The sequence below is a fragment of the Conger conger genome, chromosome 10 (genome assembly GCF_963514075.1).
Source record: "Conger conger chromosome 10, fConCon1.1, whole genome shotgun sequence".
In the NCBI taxonomy this organism is placed as follows: domain Eukaryota; kingdom Metazoa; phylum Chordata; class Actinopteri; order Anguilliformes; family Congridae; genus Conger; species Conger conger.
This window is the reverse complement of record NC_083769.1, coordinates 12,161,816-12,183,893: the sequence shown is the minus strand read 5'-3', so window position 1 is coordinate 12,183,893 and position 22,078 is coordinate 12,161,816. Positions and strand designations below refer to the sequence as shown.

At 45.6% G+C, this 22,078-nt stretch overlaps 1 protein-coding gene across 1 annotated transcript; it reads right to left on the bottom strand.

The window, feature by feature from the left end:
- Positions 1–1,194: 1,194 nt before the first annotated feature.
- Positions 1,195–19,452, bottom strand: LOC133138084 (myosin-binding protein H-like). Its single transcript, XM_061256534.1, has 6 exons — positions 19,326–19,452; positions 18,358–18,494; positions 12,512–12,698; positions 11,558–11,615; positions 6,865–6,959; positions 1,195–1,631 (listed from the first exon to the last, which is right to left on the bottom strand). Exons 1-4 carry the CDS (start codon positions 19,423–19,425, stop codon positions 11,578–11,580), a joined length of 462 nt encoding a protein of 153 aa, XP_061112518.1. The 5' UTR covers positions 19,426–19,452; the 3' UTR covers positions 1,195–1,631; positions 6,865–6,959; positions 11,558–11,577.
- Between the last annotated feature and the right edge of the window lie 2,626 nt (positions 19,453–22,078).

Sequence of the window (22,078 nt, the reverse complement as noted above, 5' to 3'; positions counted from 1 at the left end):
TGCATGAATTTCCATGGGGGGGGGGGGGGGGGGGGGCATCACGGGGGGTTTCATGTCCTGGGCAACTTTTGTTACTGGAGGGTAGACAGTGTAGCAATATTAACTACATATTGTTTCATATTTTGCTCCCATACTGTATGTGCTCCCACTTTTTCATTTTCAAAACAAGTTTACGTACCTTGAATTAATGAAAGATGAAAGAAAATACAGATGAGTATTTTAATAGAATGTTGAAATTTAACATACAGTCGCTGTCGTGCAAATACCTTTGATGTCATTTTTTCCAGACTGGATAGACACACACTGGACTTTGAAACTAAGCTCAAATGAGCCCTGTATCTAAACACTGTTGAAAAAAGAGTCAGGTATTTGTGCTTTAAATCAATAAAATACATGTTTCTCCATGTACAGCAAATCCATGTCTCTAGGGGTTGTATGTGTTCATTAATTTTATATGAAGAATAAGTGGGCAATCTAATCATATGCATTAGAGAGTTAATTGTCAATGTTATGAGTTTGCATATTGCTGGAATAAAAACAGCTTGAAGCTTGCTGCAGTTCAATGCATACTGCTTTAAGAATCACCTCAATGTGGTTCTCGGAGTCCTCCCCCCAGGAAGTTTGAACAATGCAATTTCCAACTTAAGAGTTTGACTCAAAGATTTGGGGAGACTTGTTATCTTCAATTCCACTAAATTACTTTTGTTACAAAGTAATTTCCCACCACACAGTAGGGTAAGCAGGCCTACTGTATGTTTAGTTAGATTTTAATGTGTGCTGTTGTAGGCTACCTCTGTAAACATTACCAGCAACAAGATTACTGGACTAGCTGGTGTCACTGCTGATGGCAAAACATACAATTCCCCCCTCCCTTTGTCATTGCTGTATTTATAGACCTCAGGCTGTTTCTTCCAGTTTAAACAAATAAAGAGGAAGAAACTCTAAAAAACTGTCCAGACAGCGGGCAGCTACATTTTGAAGCAACAATGACGTTTTTTTTTTAAAAGATATTTTTTAGGCCTTTTTCAGCTTTATTGGACGGTATATTGTATAGAGAGACAGGAAGAATGGGAGCGAGAGAGAAGGGAAGATATGTGACAAATGCCGGACGGTGGGATTCGAACCGCCGACGTCGCGGCTCGCAATGAGCATGCGGTCAGTGCTCTACAGGCTGTGCCACCGAGACACCCCAGATTGCTTTCTTTTTTATTGGCCAAGTTTGGGCAAACACGTGCCTGCCCTAAATCAATGGGCATGATAACACTGCCCAGAAGAAACATTTAAAGTCCTACATTAAAATAGCTTGTTGAGAAGAAACAGACACCCGTAACGAAGACACAGACACGCTACCTCTAAAATTGGAACAGAATGAAAATGAGTTTTAATAAATATCTATGCATTTTCAAACAATGTCCATTTTGATGCAATGTTAATTTGATTCAGTCATTTTCTTGGCACAACTACTTAACTTATACAGCCACAATAGAGGACACAGCCAGGAATAGCACCCCACCAGATATCTGGTTCCATCTTTACTTAGAGTTTGACCGTATTATTTGTGGATATTCATTTTTCTGACCAGAAAGGACACTGTCACTTGGCTTTGTGAGCTCACAGAGTACAGACCAACTTGAGACGGGTGCGTGGGGGTTGGACCCAAAATGCACGACTCAGAAACAATAGTAAAATAAAGTCCCGTTAGGGCTTTATTCGGGACGAGTCCCAGGAGTGTAGTCAACACAAGCAAAGTCCATACACGAAGATCCAGCCAAACAAATACAAAACAAACAAAAAGCACGGTGCCGAGGGAAGAGGCAATCTCGTAGTCGGTAGGCGTGCAGGGAGGTCCGGTAGCAGGAGAGCTGTCAGCGGGGCAGATGAACAGGCGGACGGCAGGCAGAGGCGTAGTCGTGGGCGAAGCGGGAGTCGAAACCATGAAACAATCAGCGGGGCAAAAGTACAAAAACGGTAGGCGGGGACGTAGTCAAGAAACAAACGAAGGTCACAAAACAGAAATCAATAACAATGGTCGGTAAACAGGCGTGGATCGTAACGTGTAATCAAACAGTAAATAATGCTCAAGAGTTGCGTGGTAAACAGAGGCAGACAATTTCGCAGTGAACAGTTGCGCGACTGGGCTATAAATGCAGGTGTAGACAGGTGGAGACAATTAGTTAGAGCGTAGCAAGGAAATGGAAAACAGGTGCGATGGATGACAAGTTTAACAAGGAGATTAGTAATCGTTAGTAATAAACCTATCCTGCCCTAGCATTAGTAAATTACTAAATGACATGCACGAGAAACGTAAGGTAACATGAACACATGATTAGTTTGTTAGTCTCTACCCAATCCTGATCTAGCGTTAGTAGTTTTAGTAAATAGACAAATAGAAACAATAGGAAGTGAATGACAGAAGGAGAGAGAGAGAAAAGGCGGAACGCAAGGTTTGCGGAAAAACATGTAAAAGTGTATGCATAAACCGTGACCAGTTAGCGTAACAATAAACATGCATCAAAACATAACACAAAGCGAAACTAAGACGATAACCACTAAACATAACCAGGAATCTAATCGTACGAAAACATAACTAGACATGACAAGAAAATAAATCGTAACGAGACATAACTAAACATGACAAGAAAATAAATCCTAACGAAACATAACTAAACAACATGACGAACCTAGACTAACATAATACATGATAAGACAATACAAGACTAAATACAAATGAATAACATAAAACATGGCGAGACAGACCTGAAACGTGACAGGACCCCCCCCTTAACGACCGACTCCTGGCGGTCCTTGGAATTTATCAGGGTGGTCACGATGGAAGTCTCTGATGAGCGATTTGTCCAGAATGAGGCTGGGGGCGACCCAGGAACGCTCCTCAGGGCCATAGCCTTCCCAGTCAACCAAGTATTGCACCCCACGGCCCCTCTTACGAATGTTCAAGAGTTTCTTAACAGTGAATGCAGGGTGGTTGTCAATAATGCGGGGGGGAGGTGGTGGGGGATCCGGGGGACATATGGGGTGAGAGGATACAGGCTTAATACAAGAAACATGGAAAGTGGGGTGAATCCTAAGTGAAGCAGGGAGTGAAAGTTTAACAGAGGAAGGGTTGATGATACTGTGGATCTTAAAGGGACCAATAAAGCGGGGTTGCAGTTTGTGGGAAGTGGCTTGGAGGGGAATGTCCTTAGTGGACAGCCAGACGGAGTCACCTGGTTTGTAGGCTGGAGCTGGAGTGCGGTGGCGATCAGCAAAACGCCGATTGCGGTCTGCCGTGCTTAGCAGCGCGGCCTTGGCATCCCTCCAAACCTTGGCGCACCGTTTCATGTGGATGGCGAGGGAGGGAACAGCGATCTCGGCTTCTTGGTCAGGGAACAGTGGAGGTTGGTAGCCCAGGGAGACCTCAAAAAGTGATCTCCCGGTGGCAGCGCAGGGTAAGGTGTTGTGAGCGTACTCCACCCAGGTAAGCATCTTGCTCCAGCCGGCTGGGTTCTTGGCCGATACGCAGCGTAGAGCGGCCCCCAGGTCCTGATTGGCCCTCTCAGTTTGGCCATTGGATTGAGGGTGGTAGCCCGAAGAGAGGCTAGCTGTGGCCCCGAGGGCCACGCAGAACGCTTTCCAGACTTGGGAAATGAATTGGGGGCCGCGGTCAGATACGATGTCCGATGGAAGTCCGTGGATGCGGAACACCTCTCTCACCAGAACATCCGCGGTCTCTTGGGCGGTGGGCAATCCAGCCAGGGGGATGAAGTGTGCCGCTTTGCTGAATCGGTCCACCACCGTCAGGATGGTGGTGTTACCCTCGGAAAGGGGAAGTCCGGTCACGAAGTCCACTCCGATGTGACTCCAGGGTCGGCTGGGCACCGGCAATGGTTGAAGCAGTCCAGCAGGGGCCTGGTGAGATGCTTTGCTTCTGGCGCATGTGGTGCAAGCCTTGATGAAGCGTCTGGTGTCGGGGATCATGGCACTCCACCAGAATCTCCGCTTCAGCACCGCCAAGGTGCGGGTAAAGCCGGGATGGCAGGAAAGGAGGGATGAATGGGCCCATTGCAGCACCTGTGTCCGAGCGGCTGAGGGGACGTATAGGCGTAATCCGGGGTTGGACCTGGGATCGGGATCCTCCCGTAGAGCCCTCTGGATCACCGCCTCGATCTTCCATGTGACAGATCCGATGGTGCAGGAGGTAGGAAGGATGTTCTCGGGGATCTCACGCTCAGAACAGGTGTTGAATTGACGGGACAGGGCATCGGGCTTAACGTTCTTCGAACCTGGACGGTAGGTCAGAGAGAAGTTGAACCTCCCGAAGAACAGCGCCCATCTCGCCTGTCGAGAATTCAGCCTTTTGGCTGTCTGGAGGTATGCCAGGTTCTTGTGGTCGGTCCAAACGATGAACGGCTTCTCGGCCCCCTCCAGCCAATGTCTCCACTCCTCCAGCGCCAGTTTGACTGCCAGCAGCTCACGGTTTCCAACGTCGTAGTTCCTCTCCGCCGGGGACAGCTTCTTGGAGAAGAAGGCGCAGGGGTGTAGTCGGTTGTCAGCGGCCGCCACCTGAGAGAGCACTGCTCCCACCCCTGTGTCGGAAGCATCCGTCTCGACCACAAACTGGCGGGTGGGGTCGGGGTGTACCAGGATGGGAGCGGAAGCGAACAGTCTCTTGACCTTGGTGAAGGCCGTCTCAGCTTCGGGGCTCCACCGGAATGGCACCGCTGGGGACGTGAGCTTGGTTAGAGGGGAGACCACTTGACTATAGGAACGGATGAACCTTCGGTAGAAATTGGCGAATCCCAAGAAGCGCTGGAGTTGCTTGCGTGAGGTGGGTGTGGGCCAGTCGGTGACCGCCAGAATCTTCTTGGGATCCGCCCTGATCTGTCCCTTCTCAAGGATAAACCCAAGGAACTCAACTGTGTCGGAGTGGAAGACGCACCTCTCTGCCTTGACAAACAATTTGTTCTCTAGAAGCCTTTGTAGAACTTGCCTGACGTGGTTTTCATGATCCTTGGCATTAGTGGAGTAGATCAAGATGTCATCCAGGTAGACGAACACATGGCGACCCAACAAGTCCCGAAGAACGTCATTCACCAGGGCCTGGAACACAGCAGGAGCATTGGTGAGGCCGAATGGCATGACCAGGTATTCAAAGTGTCCGAGAGAGGTATTGAAGGCGGTCTTCCATTCATCGCCCTCACGGATCCGGACCAGGTGGTACGCGTTGCGAAGATCCAGCTTGGTGAAGATGGTGGCCTCGTGAAGTGGGTGGAACGCGGAGTCCATCAGGGGCAGAGGATACTTGTTCCTCACCGTGATGTTGTTCAGCTCCCTGTAGTCGATGCACGGGCGTAGGGAGCCATCCTTCTTCTGGACGAAGAAGAATCCCGCACCGACGGGAGAGGAAGAAGGGCGAATTAGTCCGTTAGCCAGGCAGTCACGGATGCATGTCTCCATAGCCTCCCTTTCAGGTCTGGAGACGTTGTAAAGGCGACTTGAGGGAAGTGACGAACCAGGAAGGAGCTCGATGGCGCAGTCGTAGGGTCGATGAGGCGGCAGAGACTGAGCTTGTATCTTGGAGAACACTGCGCCCAGGTCATGGTAAGGTGTGGGAACCCTTTCCAGGGAGGGCTTGGGAGTCTGTGGGTGGGTTCCTCCGTGGTTGTGGCAGGACCGCAACGGCGAGCCTCCTCATCTCTGCACACAGTTCACGAATCTCTAGGTGAAGCTCGGAGATTCCTTGTGAATGCTGCCGGACGATGGCTCCTTGTTCCTGGAGGGCGTGGAACATGGCAGTTGAGTCAGCAGGGTCCATAGTGGCGAAATTGTTCTGAGACGGGTGCGTGGGGGTTGGACCCAAAATGCACGACTCAGAAACAATAGTAAAATAAAGTCCCGTTAGGGCTTTATTCGGGACGAGTCCCAGGAGTGTAGTCAACACAAGCAAAGTCCATACACGAAGATCCAGCCAAACAAATACAAAACAAACAAAAAGCACGGTGCCGAGGGAAGAGGCAATCTCGTAGTCGGTAGGCGTGCAGGGAGGTCCGGTAGCAGGAGAGCTGTCAGCGGGGCAGATGAACAGGCGGACGGCAGGCAGAGGCGTAGTCGTGGGCGAAGCGGGAGTCGAAACCATGAAACAATCAGCGGGGCAAAAGTACAAAAACGGTAGGCGGGGACGTAGTCAAGAAACAAATGAAGGTCACAAAACAGAAATCAATAACAATGGTCGGTAAACAGGCGTGGATCGTAACGTGTAATCAAACAGTAAATAATGCTCAAGAGTTGCGTGGTAAACAGAGGCAGACAATTTCGCAGTGAACAGTTGCGCGACTGGGCTATAAATGCAGGTGTAGACAGGTGTAGACAATTAGTTAGAGCGTAGCAAGGAAATGGAAAACAGGTGCGACGGATGACAAGTTTAACAAGGAGATTAGTAATCGTTAGTAATAAACCTATCCTGCCCTAGCATTAGTAAATTACTAAATGACATGCACGAGAAACGTAAGGTAACATGAACACATGATTAGTTTGTTAGTCTCTACCCAATCCTGATCTAGCGTTAGTAGTTTTAGTAAATAGACAAATAGAAACAATAGGAAGTGAATGACAGAAGGAGAGAGAGAGAAAAGGCGGAACGCAAGGTTTGCGGAAAAACATGTAAAAGTGTATGCATAAACCGTGACCAGTTAGCGTAACAATAAACATGCATCAAAACATAACACAAAGCGAAACTAAGACGATAACCACTAAACATAACCAGGAATCTAATCGTACGAAAACATAACTAGACATGACAAGAAAATAAATCGTAACGAGGCATAACTAAACATGACAAGAAAATAAATCCTGAAACGTGACACAACTGCTGGAGTCAATAAACATACTTTCTTTTTCTTTATATTCACACATTTTTGTTCTTCTTTCAACCACCTCCATAAATGTCCAGGAAGATCCTTAATCTGAAATGAAGAAAGACAGGAACATTAAGTTAAGCAGGTCAATCAGTATGTTGTACTTCAAAATGCACTTTTAAGATTCTTATTCAGCACATCGGTTTTGATATAGCAACATATGAGCATCCCTGTTCATTCCTTCCTCCACCAGCAGGTGAACAAAAGGTATGTGTGAGCAGTCCAACCCAGTGGTCCCAACCCTGGTCCTGGAGAGCTACTGGTTATGCTGGTTTTTGTTTTCTCTGTTGAGACTCAGGTAACCAGGTGAGGTGAGGTAACCATGTAATTAACTGCTCTAATTGCTTAATTAACAGCCGCTCTTATCCAGAGCGACGTACAGCTGATTAGACTAAGCAGGAGACAGTCCCCCCTGGAGCAATGCAGGGTTAAGGACCTTGCTCAAGGGCCCAACGGCTGTATGGATCTTATTGTAGCTACACAAGGAATCTAACTGCTGACCTTGCGGGTCCCAGTTATGTACCTTAACCATCACGCTACAGGCCGTCTCTGTGCAGAGTAACAACGAAAACCAGCAGATCCCGTAGCTCTCCAGGACCAGGGTTGGAGACCACTGGTCCAACCTGGTCCTCTCATCATTCTTTGTTACGGTTTAGCTCCTCCTGCTCCTGCTCAAATTTGTCTGTCAAATTACACATTGGGACAAGAGACAAGATCAGAGGCAACTGTGAATAGTAAAACAGTGCAATTTTCTGACATTACTTATTTTCTACCAAATTACCATTTATTAATATTATATTTCTGCATCACTTGCTCATTAAAAGCAGCAATCTGGATTGTTTACAGTCCCATACCTTTATATAAGACCCGTTTATAAGTCCAATATTCTTACCATTTTCTTGGGTACAAGAGCTGCATCCTATCTGGGCTTCAAATCTTCAAGCAACAATTGTAGCCAACAGGTTCCTCAAATACAGTACCGGTATTAAACCACTTATTTTTGATTAATTTCAAACATAAAAGATTTGCTTTTGCTGATAACCATTAACAGGTAATGCACAGCGGCCATCACTGCACACAGCTGTTCGTCACTATATGTAAAGTAGGGTTTGGAGCATGGCTTGCAACTTAGGTGTGGTTGCTAGGTAAAGCACAGGAAACACACAGCTGTACAAAGAGAGTGCATGTAAAAATGGAAGCTGCTCCATTTTTGGTAGCTGGTTGACCAGTTCAGACCAGCTCCATACTCAACATGACTGGTTCCTGATGATCCCGCGAAGCAACCTTCCCTGCCATAACATCTGGCACAGGAGCCGTCTGTGTTTGTCTACCGTTTAACAGCCAAACAGGCGGACTCTCAGAAAGACCGGCGGAAAACCTCATTATCATGCCTCTTTTTTGTGCAGCGTTGCGTTGGAGAGGTCAGTGCGTAGCTCCAGGCCACGGCTGTCGACTCATGGAAATGTGAAGATGAGGACCATACAGAGCCGTGACGGGGTCATTTTTAGAACCACTGAGAACATTTACATGGGGGAGGCTGCATTCCCCCTTACTAAAGAGACCAGCCTTGTATGGTCCCACAGCTGCCTCTGTCCCACCGGGACCCAAATAGATCATCAAATATGTGAGCAAAATGTTCAAATGTAGAGGCAGACAATCCCCCCTCCCCTCCCCCTCCTCCCTGGTATCTACATTTCCTCCTCCGAGCCAGGCCCAAGTCAGCTCTCGGTTCCCGAGAGAGTTCAAATGGCTTCTCTCTGCTCCCCGGCCCAAACTTACAGCTATGCAGTCGCCATTTAGGCGTACAGGATCCACCTCCAGTTCCTAATGTTCCCCTGCAGTAAAATCTTCAGCGCTCCTTAAACTCAAAAAAAATGTATGAGTTTGCGCTAGATAGAAGGCATTCAGGCAGAGTAAGAGTAAGTAGCATTTTGCCATGTATGACAAAAAATGAGTAACAGTAGCATTCTCATGATGGGAGGCATATGGAAGCCAACGGAAGCCGCTGAACGGTGCTCTATTACAAATATCCAGTTGTAGGGAGAGTTACATTCTTTCTTTATGTTTCCCGTGAAACAAAAAACCCAGCAGCTCTTTAAAGCTGAAATGAGAACATAAGCCCAGTGCTTGCCTCCACTGTACAAAACGGAAAATGGAACAAGTAAATAATTTTGATGAGCAGTAGCAGTATTTCGATTTGCCTATCATAAGGCAAAACAAGCTTGTGATAATTTGGAATAAAACTAATAATCCCTGGCAAAAAGTATTATGATAAGCAGCTAATTCTGCTGTGTTTGAGAAAGATTATATACTTGAGTAGTCATTGCTGTGGTGCGTTTGATCTCCTACTTCAGGTGCCACCCTCCATGTACCCCTTCAAATGCACCCAATTCAGTGGCTTTCCTACTGTAAAATCCAGCTCTGACCAGCTTGAAATTATCAGCCACCAGCTGTTTCAAAACATAGCTTGAGCTGGTCAAGCCATGTCAAGGTGGGAGCTTGTCTGAAGTGGTCATCCAACTACCAGCTGTTTCATAACCTACAGTGCATCCGGAAAGTATTCACAGCGCTTCACTTTTTCACATTTTGTTATGCTACAGCCTTATTCCAAAATGGAATAAATTCTTTTTTTTCTCCAAATTCTACATACAACACCCCATAATGACAACATGAAAGAAGTTTTTTTTTTATTTTTGCAAATTTATTTAAAATAAAAAACTAAGAAATCACATGTACATAAGTATTAACAGCCTTTGCCATGAAGCTCAAAATTGAGCTCAGGTGCATCCTGTTTCCACTGATCAACCTTGAGATGTTTCTCCAGCTTAATTGGAGTCCACCTGTGGTAAATTCAGTTGATTGGACATGATTTGGAAAGGCACACACCTGTAAGGTGTAAGGTCCCACAGTTGACAGTGCATGTCGGAGCACAAACCAAGCATGAAGTCAAAGGAATTGTCTGTAGACCTCCAAGACAGGATTGTCTCGAGGCACAAATCTGGGGAAGGGTACAGAAGAATTTCTGCTGCTTTGAAGGTCCCAATGAGCACAGTGGCCTCCATCATCCGTAAATGGAAGAAGTTCGGAACCACCAGGACTCTTCCTAGAGCTGGCCGCCCATCTAAACTGAGCAATCGGGGGAGAAGGGCCTTAGTCAGGGAGGTGACCAAGAACCCGATGGTCACTCTGTCAGAGCTCCAGCGTTCCTCTGTGGAGAGAGGAGAACCTTCCAGAAGGACAACCATCTCTGCAGCAATCCACCAATCAGGCCTGTATGGTAGAGTGGCCAGACGGAAGCCACTCCTTAGTAAAAGGCACATGGCAGCCCGCCTGGAGTTTGCCAAAAGGCACCTGAAGGACTCTCAGACCATGAGAAACAAAATTCTCTGGTCTGATGAGACAAAGATTGAACTCTTTGGCATGAATGCCAGGCGTCATGTTTGGAGGAAACCAGGCGCTCATCACCTGGCCAATACCATCCCTACAGTGAAGCATGGTGGTGGCAGCATCATGCTGTGGGGATGTTTTTCAGCGGCAGGAACTGGGAGACTAGTCAGGATTGAGGGAAAGATGAATGCAGCAATGTACAGAGATATCCTGGATGAAAACCTGCTCTTGACCTCAGACTGGGGTGACGGTTCATCTTTCAGCAGGACAACAACCCTAAGCACACAGCGAAGATATCAAAGGAGTGGCTTCAGGACTACTCTGTGAATGTCCTTGAGTGGCCCAGCCAGAGCCCAGACTTGAATCCAATTGAACATCTCTGGAGAGATCTGAAAATGGCTGTGCACCGACGCTCCCCATCCAACCTGATGGAGCTTGAGAGGTGCTGCAAAGAGGAATGGGCGAAACTGCCCAAAGATAGGTGTGCCAAGCTTGTGGCATCATATTCAAAAAGATTTGAGGCTGTAATTGCTGCCAAAGGTGCATCAACAAAGTATTGAGCAAAGGCTGTGAATACTTATGTACATGTGATTTCTTAGTTTTTTTATTTTTAATAAATTTGCAAAAATTTCAAAAAAACTTCTTTCATGTTGTCATTATGGAGTGTTGTGTGTAGAATTTTGAGGAAAAAAATGAATTTATTCCATTTTGGAATAAGGCTGTAACATAACAAAATGTGGGAAAAGTGAAGCGCTGTGAATACTTTCCGGATGCACTGTAGCTTGAGCTGGTCAAGCCACTATTTCAACAACGAGTTGATTGCAGCAATCAGAAAATATATAGTAGCAGTTGAATATAATAACAAATATTTGCCCCAATGTTTCTGTTGAAATATAGAAATATTTTTGGCATACCATGTCAACACTGCACATGTAAGAGACACACAAAAAAGTATACGTTCTCAGCTCAGTTTCTTAAAATGGCCGACACTCAGCCCATATACAAAGCTCTCGTTGGCCATGGCACTTCCTGTACTGCTATCCTGTCTCAATCTGTAATCCTCTCTCTAGAGGACAGTCCACTCTCGTAAAAAACATAAATAAATGAAAAAACTGTAGGTATTCCAGGAAGATTAACCTGAAGTCTGTACAGTGCCCATTGGATGTGACTGTGTTTGAGTGCTGTTTAAATTCGCAGTACGCAGTACAGTTGTGCAGCAATACTCTACTGCACATTACCGTATGTACCTGTCCACTGACCTGTGTGTATGTTTGAGGGTTTACTTTCTTCCCTTGACAGCCTCAGGAAGTATGACCTCTGTTAAGGAAGGAAAGATAACAATTATACATTCGGCACAACACAATTAAATATCATTAAAAACACTGCATCTTCCCAAAACTACCAAAACAATTGTTTTAATGAATGTCTGAGACAAATAAAATGATGCTAATTGAAATGTATACATTTTCATCTTGCTTTGAGTATTCTTTGGAAAAACTAGAAGCAAAGCCTCAACATCACAATAATATAATACTATAATTTATAATATAATATATAAGAATAATATAGGAGAAATATTATGATAATGGAGGGCTCCAACCATCGAGATCTAAATTTGTTTGGTCCTGTAAAATGTAAAGACTGAAGTATACATTGTACTGAAAACTGAAGTTCACAGTTGCTTAATAATTTGCAAAAAGAGTTAAATTGGTTATAACCAATCAACACTTAAAATCTTTAATAACAAGCACCAATTACTTTTTTCCTCTTTTCTTGAATAACCAGTCACCAATGACTTATTTACTCATGTTTGAATAACCAGTCACCAATTACTTTCAGATTTAAATATCTTAGACATATTCACTCATAAATGAAATTTGCAAAACATTAATCTACTATATTATTTTAAATAAGCATTTACTAGATTTAGGAAATTATTCATTCAAACAGAAATCAATTGTTTCACTGTGAACAATATCCATGCCCCTGAATGAACAAGTTCCTGTTTGTAACTCCTTACTAAAAAAATGTTCACAAAACTAAGCCAGATCACGTTCTGCTTCTGTCTGAATGAGTGACACTTCGCAAGCCGGCGTATTATAATTCCCCAATGAAACTCAATCACAGGGCCAGACTCGGCGTTGGTTCAGCAGGTTCAAAGGAGGACGGCTTCCGTCCTGGTCCAATGAGACGGGCCGACTGCGGTGACTCACGTCTGACCTCCAGCTTGCAGGCCACGGCGGCCTCCCCGTGGGGGTTCCGGGCCTGGCAGGTGTAGATCCCGCCATCGAAACTGCACGGCTTGCGGATTTCCAGGGAGCACACACCCTGGTTGCTGATCTGCCGGAACTTGGGATCGTCGCCGATGATCATCTGGTTCTTCAGCCACTCGATCTTGGGCTGGGGACAGGGAGGGAAGGGGGGGTTCAGTCACGTTAGCGTCACCATGAGCAGCATGTTGCGTGGAGCAGAATGAGCCTAGTGGCTAGCGTGCATGACTGGGACCTGGAAGGTTGGTGGTTCACAAGCCCCAATGCAGCCAATGATAAGATCCGTGCAGCTGTTGAGCCCTTGAGCAAGGCCCTTAACCCCACATTGCTCCATAGGGGATTGTCCCCTGTGACAAATCAACTGTAAGTCGCTTTTGATAACATTGTCGGCTAAAGAACTATAATGTAATGTAATATTACTATATACTCGTTTTACACCCACTGAGCACTTTATTTCTTTAGACTTATTATTGGTCTTCTGCTGCTGTGGCCTACCCACAGGGTGGATGTGTTGTGTGTTCACAGATGCTCTTCCGCATACCACTGTTGTAATGCATGGTCATTTGTGTTACTGTCACCTTCCTGTCAGCTTTGAGCACTCTGGCCCTTCTCCTCTGACCTCTCTAATTAACAAAGCATTTTTGCCCGCAGAACTGCTGCTCACTGGATGTTTTTTGTTATTCACACCATTCTCTGAAAACTTTAGTGCCTGTTGTGCATGAACATCCCAGGAGATCAGCAGTTTCTGAGATACTCAAACCACCCTGTCTGGCACCAACAATCATTCCATGGTCAAAGTCACATTTCTTCTCCATTCCGACATTTGGCCTGAACAACATCTGAACCTCTTGACCACGTCTGCATGCTTTTATGCATTTAGTTGCTGCCACATGATTGGGTGATTAAATATTTGCATTAACAAGCTGGTGTACAGGTCTACCGAATAAATTGCTCACTAGGTGTATATCAAGGGCACTTGTGCTCCACAGCTGCAATGCATGTTTACCTGAAAACACTGTGCCACATTGCCTCAATTATTCATTACTCTTTGAAGTGAGGAATTTGAGCTCTAGCTGCATGGGTTACATAGAATCGCTTCCTTTTAGCCCATCATCTAATACTGAAGCCCCCTCGTCAAACAGAGGGAGACTGGGAGTTAATTGCAGGGACTACAGTATATTATAGATGTTATTTACTATACTGTGTTTTGGCATTTGACTTCATGACTGCACTTCATGACGAGTCACTATTTAAATTAATATTGTTCAATATTAGCAAGGTTGTATTATATGTCACAGTCAACGTTATCTCCCCAGGTTAGTTCATAATAAGGCCATTTCCCATAACACACAGGGCCATGGTCTCCTTATTGGGGGGGGGCTCATGTCCCGTCCTGAGTGCCAAGGTTGGTAACATCCGGAAGAAGGACCTTCACACCTCGAATCCATCCCTTTTCAAGTTCCCGACCCACAATGGAAAAAGACCCTTAACCCAGTGGGAGTGCATTTTACCACTCATCCCAAACTTTCACTCTGAAACCCGGCACTGGGTCCCACACAGGCCGTGGGCACTGACAAGCGTATGCTGCAACTCGACTCCACACTGCACATCTCTCTACTCCTGGAGTTGTTGCTAAATGGCGCACTGACAGATTAACTGCCCAACCCCCTGTGCAGAATCAGTGCCGGCTAAGCCTTGCCAAGGCGACCCATGTGGTGCACCTCTTTTCTGTCCTCTGCCCGGAACACTACATCCAAACATACCGCGAGCCACCAGTGGGTCGATGTCTTATCGCGAACCGGCCTTCATTTTAGTCAAGGATTTCACCCTGATGACATTGAAAGCAATGTCCAACTCACTGGGCAGTCTCTCAGTTTTGCGCCATTTTCTTTCTTTCTGGAAAAAATGTGTCAGTATTTCTAAATTACATTTCGGAAAACTTAGCTATTCAGCAAACAAAAACAAATTTTTCTCATAATGCATGGAAACTACGAGCACTCTTTTTCCTTTGCGGAAGGAGCGGCCTTTGGTTTTCCACCAACAGGAGCAATTTAGAGGCCGGGCGGAGGCCTGGTCTTGCCTGGAGGCCAGTGGTGCAAACTTTGTGGATAGGGGAGTGGTTATCCTCGTGTGACACGCTACGAGGAGAACATTCTCAACCGCTTGAATATAGGATGATACATTTTAAACGCTTACTTCTCCAAAACTACAGAACGGACACAAACTAATACTTTCATCATGTTTCTTCAATGCCCTCTTGTGCAAATTGCAGATGAAAAGCGACAAAGCGTGACCAATCACCATGTTACTCCTTTAAAACAGAGGAAAGTGGGGGAGAGAGCTGATAAGCGGGCAGCTGCGGCTCAAAATGGCTGCCAAAGAGACCCAGGTGGAGGCTCTGGAGACGGAGAAGCCACCGGCCGCATTCCTGGTTATCAGCACCCTGTTCCCAGGGATACATTTATCAGCCCTGTCCTTGCCTGGGCTGCACTCTGTCACACAGTGTCACAGGGGAGTCACAAGGCCTGATAGGGTTTCCAAAAGTAGACGGTGTCTGGCAGGGCACTGGGACTTTTCTCTTGGCAAGGGCAAAATATCCTTCAGAGGTCCCCTACTACAGTGTCTCTCAGCCACTTGCCAGAAGGTTTGTGCTCGTAACCAGGAACACACACACCAAGGACTTGTTTGGTGTTTTGTTTGGTTCAGCCATTAAAGGTACAACACAAGATTTTACGTGTGTTTTTTTAGATTTTTTTTGTGTGAAAACATTGTTAGAAGACCATTGTAAATCCCGTCCTATCATTGAAAAGGGCTCACTGACATGCTGACTCACCCTCTGCCTGTGTTTATCGTCCTTAAATTCGGGCTTCAAAATATACAATTGACAGACCGACGCACAGTACCAAAACATTGTATAGCTGTACAATAATTCAGTCATTGGTTGAAACATAAGCGTGTTCACAGAGAAGGGGTGGGATAAACAGTATTGTGGTTTGAGGATGTTTGTTGCTGCAATTCCTCTCTTGACTGTTCAAAGTCCAAAATGACCTATTGTACCTTTAAATTGGGTGTGTGAGTTTCTGTTTACAACAAAATCCTTCTGTCAAGTGGATTTTGAGGACTGAGAAACACCCTGCCCTATCGGACCACTTGGGAAACTAATAGTGGCATAAAAAATTCAGACAGAACCAACACCTCTGCTATACAGTGATTTGACCATCACACAATCCAGAATTATTATAAACAGCAAAAATCTGATGAGCTACAATTGAGAAGTATAGCAATCAAGCATCAAGCATGATTGATTTGTATTGCCCATGACCCTAGGGTGGCATGGTAATGTATGAACCTGTATTTTGAGGGTTCATTTCTATGATGCATTCCCATAAATGTTCACTTTGCTTCTCCTAAGCGCAAGAAAAAGATCCGCCGGTCCACATTGACATTATTGACGTCATACAAATGATATTATTTTAAACCAATATGCCAACCAAGCTCATATCCACAGATATGTCTCGTGGTTAGGAAGTGAAAGCTTTCTCTGAGTACAACTGGTTTCAGAGTATGCTGTATTTTTCCACTGTATTGTCAAAGAGAAGAAATCCCATTTTTATACTCATTGCTGCACTCATGCCCACTCATGCACGCTCATGCACGTTCATTGTTGCACCCATGCACAATCATTGTTGCACTCATGCACAATCATTGCTGCACTCATGCCCACTCATGCACACCCATGCACAATCATTGTTGCACTCATGCACACTCATGCACACCCATGCACAATCATTGTTGCACTCATGCACACTCATGCACACCCATGCACAATCATTGTTGCACTCATGCACACTCATGCACACCCATGCACAATCATTGTTGCACTCCTGCACACTCATGCACACCCATGCACAATCATTGTTGCACTCATGCACACTCATGCACACTCATGCACAATCATTGTTGCACTCATGCACACTCATGCACACCCATGCACAATCATTGTTGCACTCATGCATGCTCATGCCCACTCATGCATGCTCATGCACGCTCATGCACGCTCATTGTTGCACCTATGCATGATCAATGCACAATCATTGCATACAACACTGCATACTACATGCACCAGAAAACTAGTTAATCCAGGGCATCGGTGGTCAGTGGCACTCATTTTTAAAGTGACTACTCAGAATTCTAAATTTATCAATGAGATGGTTTTAAAATGTCATATCCACCCACTGCCTTCCAAATTTGACAAGGTTTGCAAAGACTGATCACGATTCAGAATGTGGAGAGGGGTACATGAAATATCACCAACAACATTATTTAATAGTCTCTGCAAGACTGACATCATCACAAGTCTTTGATTAAGTGGAAGCTACACTGCATATTCAAACCAGTACAGTGGTTTCAAGTGCTTTAACTGAAGACAAAAACAATTATACATTCTTATGAAGATACATTCATTTTATGATATAATCGCGACTGAAACTAGTTAATTGCATTAAACCACCACAGCTAGCAACACTGCTTATGAAGTGCCCACTGATGCTTATGGGAAGGATCCAACATTGTTCGGTGGGACTGTTTGCACGCTCCCCTCGTTTAGCTGTGCCGACTCTATGGCCCATCTCTAGGAGGCTCCTGGCTTGTTTTGCGGGAGTACAGAAAGATTGCACGGGCCTACTGTACTGTAGCAGGGCACGCCGGTAGGCCAGAGGGGTTGGGGAACCACTGACACAGATTCCTGTGCTGATGGCTTAACCTAAGTGGACCCACACATGGGGTGCACAGCAGTCTGCTGGTGCGGCTCATGGTTGTGGCCCCTACACTCAGGGGTGTTTGACCGTATGCAGCCTCTAGGGGGCGCCTGCCTGCTTTCGTGAGAGATGTTAAAAAAGAAAAAAGAAGTCTACAGTAGCAGCTGCATTGTCACACCCACTGGGCAGCTGTGGGCCTCATTTAGAGCTCTAGCTTGGCAGGGCGACTGTACGAGTCCCTGCTTGTTTATTGCCTGTGGCAGCAAGGGCACCTTGGTCAACTAAGAGCTATATTCCCATCGTTACAGTAACTGTGGCCTGCTGACCTGGAATGTGCAGGCTGTGTTTTTTTCAAATTAGTTTCCCACACAACGACTATAATTCATAATTAATTCATGATAAAGCCTATAGCTCAAGCATCACAAGAATTACATTTTCACATTTTTCACCAATGATATCAAACCTGTGAAAAACTACATTCACAGCAACAAATTAAGATTGAATTCTGCTTCCGTAGATTTCTCTCCAAGAAAAATATAATTAAGAAAATAAATAAATAAACACTGTCCCTGGTCTAAAATCCAGCTATGACCTGCTTGAAACTACCAGCTACCAGCTGTTTCATAACATAACTTCAGCTGGTCAAACCATGTTGAGTATGGAGCAGGTCTGAACTGGTCAATCAGCTACCAGCTGTTTCAAAACCTAGCTTGAGCTGGTCAAACAATGTTGAGTATGGAGCTGGTCTGAACTGGTCAACCAGCTACCAGCTGTTTCAAAACCTAGCTTGAGCTGGTCAAACAATGTTGAGTATGGAGCTGGTCTGAACTGGTCAACCAGCTACCAGCTGTTTCAAAACCTAGCTTGAGCTGGTCAAACAATGTTGAGTATGGAGCTGGTCTGAACTGGTCAACCAGCTACCAGCTTTTTTTTTTTTGTCCTTTTGTAATACGCGGTAACTACAGAAAATACGGATTGGATGTGCCATGATGGGAATGTGGGTTGAGGGGAAGTGTGCAGTGAAGGCGTTACCTTGGGGGTCCCGCGCACAGCGCACAGCAGCCTGGTGGTGTAGCCTACTGTCGCCGCGTGATCGTTCAGGGGAGCCGTGAACTTGGGAGCCTCGCTGAAGTCAAAGGCTGGGTACTCCGGGGGTGTGTACTCGATACCTAGGAGAGAGAGACGTTTTCCTGCTCAAACTGCTAAATTCTCTCCATACTGCACAGCACCTAGAGCAGGGATGGGCAACTCCAGTGCTGGAGGGTCGGTGTGTATGCAGAATTGTGCAGCCACTAGTTACCCCGGCTGAATCAGCCATATGCAGCATGACCGATTCACTCATAAACTAGGCCACAATAAAATGCTACAGGACAAGAAAATGTATATATTTCTATTCATCAGCTGCTGTCTATGTCATGGAATGTGGCTATGAATGTCAGATCATGTAAACGATTGGGCTAATTCAACAATTCAGAGCAGAATTTGGTCTGAAATCCAGAAACAGATACGGTCCTCCTTGCCCATCACTGGCCTAGAGAGTAGAACCTTTTGGAAGAGGACAAATCTTAATGCCACCGGATTTGACGCCCAGAGTAATTTTGGGACTTGAAAGTGTGGGCTGCTCGGTCCTCAGTTCTTAGCAAGGGCTCTCCTTTGAGTGCCTCGGGACCTGAGCCCAGCCCTGTGGGCACACAATCATGGCCCCCTAATCACTGCCATAAATTAAGCCTTAAATAACGCATACCATCCTCATCCTAATGCTGTCATAATTCTGAAGCAACATGATAGCTTTGCAACAACGCCAAAAGGGAGGTTGTGGAAACCTTACCCACGGCCTAGTGCATTGTCCCAGGGTTTTGTTTTTGTACAAATCCTATGAAGCCCTCACTGGTACATCCAACCTGCCTGGTCGAACTTTGAATTTGAACTCCTACTTTTAACTGAGCGCCACAGGAAACGTCAGATGTGCCACCGGCTACGGTCAGCGAGGCGACCCTCACCTATCTTGTCGATGGTGACCTGCCCCTTTGCGACGGTCGCCTCCTTGCCCGTGCCGCACTTCTTCTCAGCGAAGACACGGAAGCCGTACGAGTTCCCCATGACGAGGTCAGAGATGGTGCCACTCAACCTGTGGTAGTGCTCCAGGACCGTGAACCACTCCTGTCAACGAGAAATGGGAAGTTACGACTTTGCAAGGGGCGGCCTGTAGTGTAGTGCTTAAGGTACTGGGACCCACAAGGTTGGTGAATCGATCCCCAGTGTAGCCACAAGATCCGCACAGCCATTGGGCCCTTGAGCAAGTAAGTTGCTTTGGATAAAAGCATCCGCCAAATGACAAATAATGTAATGTAATGTAATGCAAGGCAAAGGAGTATACGAGTAATTGACATCAGGGCATGTAACCAAATAATTACTTATTAAGACCCTGGGAATAAAACCAGACCATAGATGGTTTCCGTGAGGTAAAAACATTAATTCACCCGATAAGTCCAACCAAGCAATAAACTTTGTTTCTCTGGCGTCTGTGCTGGGTCATATAGACTGTCCACAGTATTTCATTGAGTGTTTGGTCATTTCAAATTTTATAAACATGTTATGAAATGAAAAGGCAGCATTTAAAACATTTCATGAAAGTTACTAGAATAACATGATGACATATCTTTCAAGGCATTTATTTCAAAAAAGAGTGTACAATGCAATTATAAAGCAAAGTGATCTGTTGACATCCACATCTTTCAAACTGAAGTGTCTTCCATATTATGCTCAATAGCTTTTCCAGTGGAGACATGGTTGATTATAGGAATGCACTTGATAAGCAGCAATAAAATTATTTTCAAGAGCAATCTAATCATCTCATGGTTTGACCTTGTTATGAAGTGTCAGGTTTTCCTTTGGCCTAGTGAACATCCAATGTGCTATATTCTGCCTTCTACTACTCTCCATCACCCCCATCACCCACGCCAGAACTGAGTTCTGTCGTTCTGTTAAAGCGTGTCCATCACTCACAACACCAGACGTGCGATCAAGGTGGCAAACTTTAGCTAACGTTCACCCACATAAAAGTGTTTTCAGTTTGCCGATAACGTTAGCTAAGTTTGAAAAGGTAATGTGTGGCAAACAAAAATGGCTGCTGATGGGGGAAACTCAGAGAAAACTTTAAGTTCACTTAAGTTGACAATAATTTGGCTGTTAGACGACACTTTAATCAATGTATTATTTGTTCTTAGCTTAAAAAATAAATCATAGGTAAGCAACAAATCATCTAGCTGGCATTGTTAGACCCAAGTTGCATCCATTTGTAATAAAAAGGGCGGGCGGGCAGGCAGGCAGGCAGGCTTTAAGACTGAATTGCTTTTGCTTCTGGGACCTAGTTTGTTTTCCTTTTGTTTCCATTTTTTGTTTCTGGGTTCCACTTCTGTTTTGTAGAGCAAGCGGCAGAGTTTGGCACATAAAGTTAGCCCGTTCGAGACTGCCGATAAAATAATTCTTGTATTTCTGTTTTTCTGTTGGCGGATCGCCGGGGAGTTTTGTTCCCTTTTTCCGTTCTTCCCTCACCTATTTTACTGGTTATCCAACTTATCGTTGGTAACTTTGTGATCCCTTCCCGGTCGCTCTTGGTCTCCCGCCCCTGCTCCCTCACAGATTCTAAGTCATGGAGTGACTAGGTTAGGAAGAGAAAGAAGAGAAAGTCACTGAACGAGGCACAATGTTCCTCAAAAATGTTGGGAGGCGTGGTGAGTTTATTGAAATCCACAACTAATTATTATTTATGACGAAGACTTAATAATTCACAATTTAACCATGTAAAGCAGTGTTGCCAGCCCATGAATCAGATTGATCCCTAAAATGAACAAAAGCTGTTATACTGTTTACCATTGCACTGTCCACTAAATAAACACCCCATCCATCCATTATCTTAACCCACGTATCCTGAACAGGGTCGCAGGGGGGCTGGAGCCAATCCCAGTATACATTGGGTGAAAGGCAGGAATACACCCTGGACAGGTCACCAGTCCATCGCAGGGCACACACACCATTCACTAACACACTCGTACCCACGGGCAATTTAAACTCTCCAATCAGCCTATCCTGCATGTCTTTGGACTGTGGGTGGGAAGAAACCGGAGTACCCGGACGAAACCCACACGAACACGGGGATAACACGCAAACTCCACACAGAGAGGCCCCGGCCGACCGGGATTCAAACCCAGGACCTCCTTGCTGTGAGGCGGCAATGCTACCCACTGCACCATCCGTGCCATAAATAAACACACCTCTCTCCAGAAATCATCAGGCAATATAAGGCAGATTCTGTCTTTGGAGTATCTACACATAAATGGGTTCCCTCTTTGCTTGAGTCATCATTGAGACAGTGCAGGACAGTCTGTTCTTTCTGTTTGGAAAACATTTAGCATTTCTGCATTTGCATTATACAGGTATTAATAGGGGCGGCACGGATGGTGCAGTGGGTAGCACTGCCGCCTCACAGCAAGGAGGTCCTGGGCTTGAATCCCCGTCGGCCGGGGCCTCTCTGTGCGGAGTTTGCATGTTCTCCCCGTGTTTGCGTGGGTTTCCTCCGGGTACTCTGGTTTCCTCCCACAGTCCAAAGACATGCACGTTAGGCTGATTGGAGAGTCTAAATTGCCCATAGGTATGAGTGTGTGAGTGAATGGTGTGTGTGCCCTGCGATGGACTGGCGACCTGTCCAGGGTGTATTCCTGCCTTTCGCCCAATGTATGCTGGGATAGGCTCC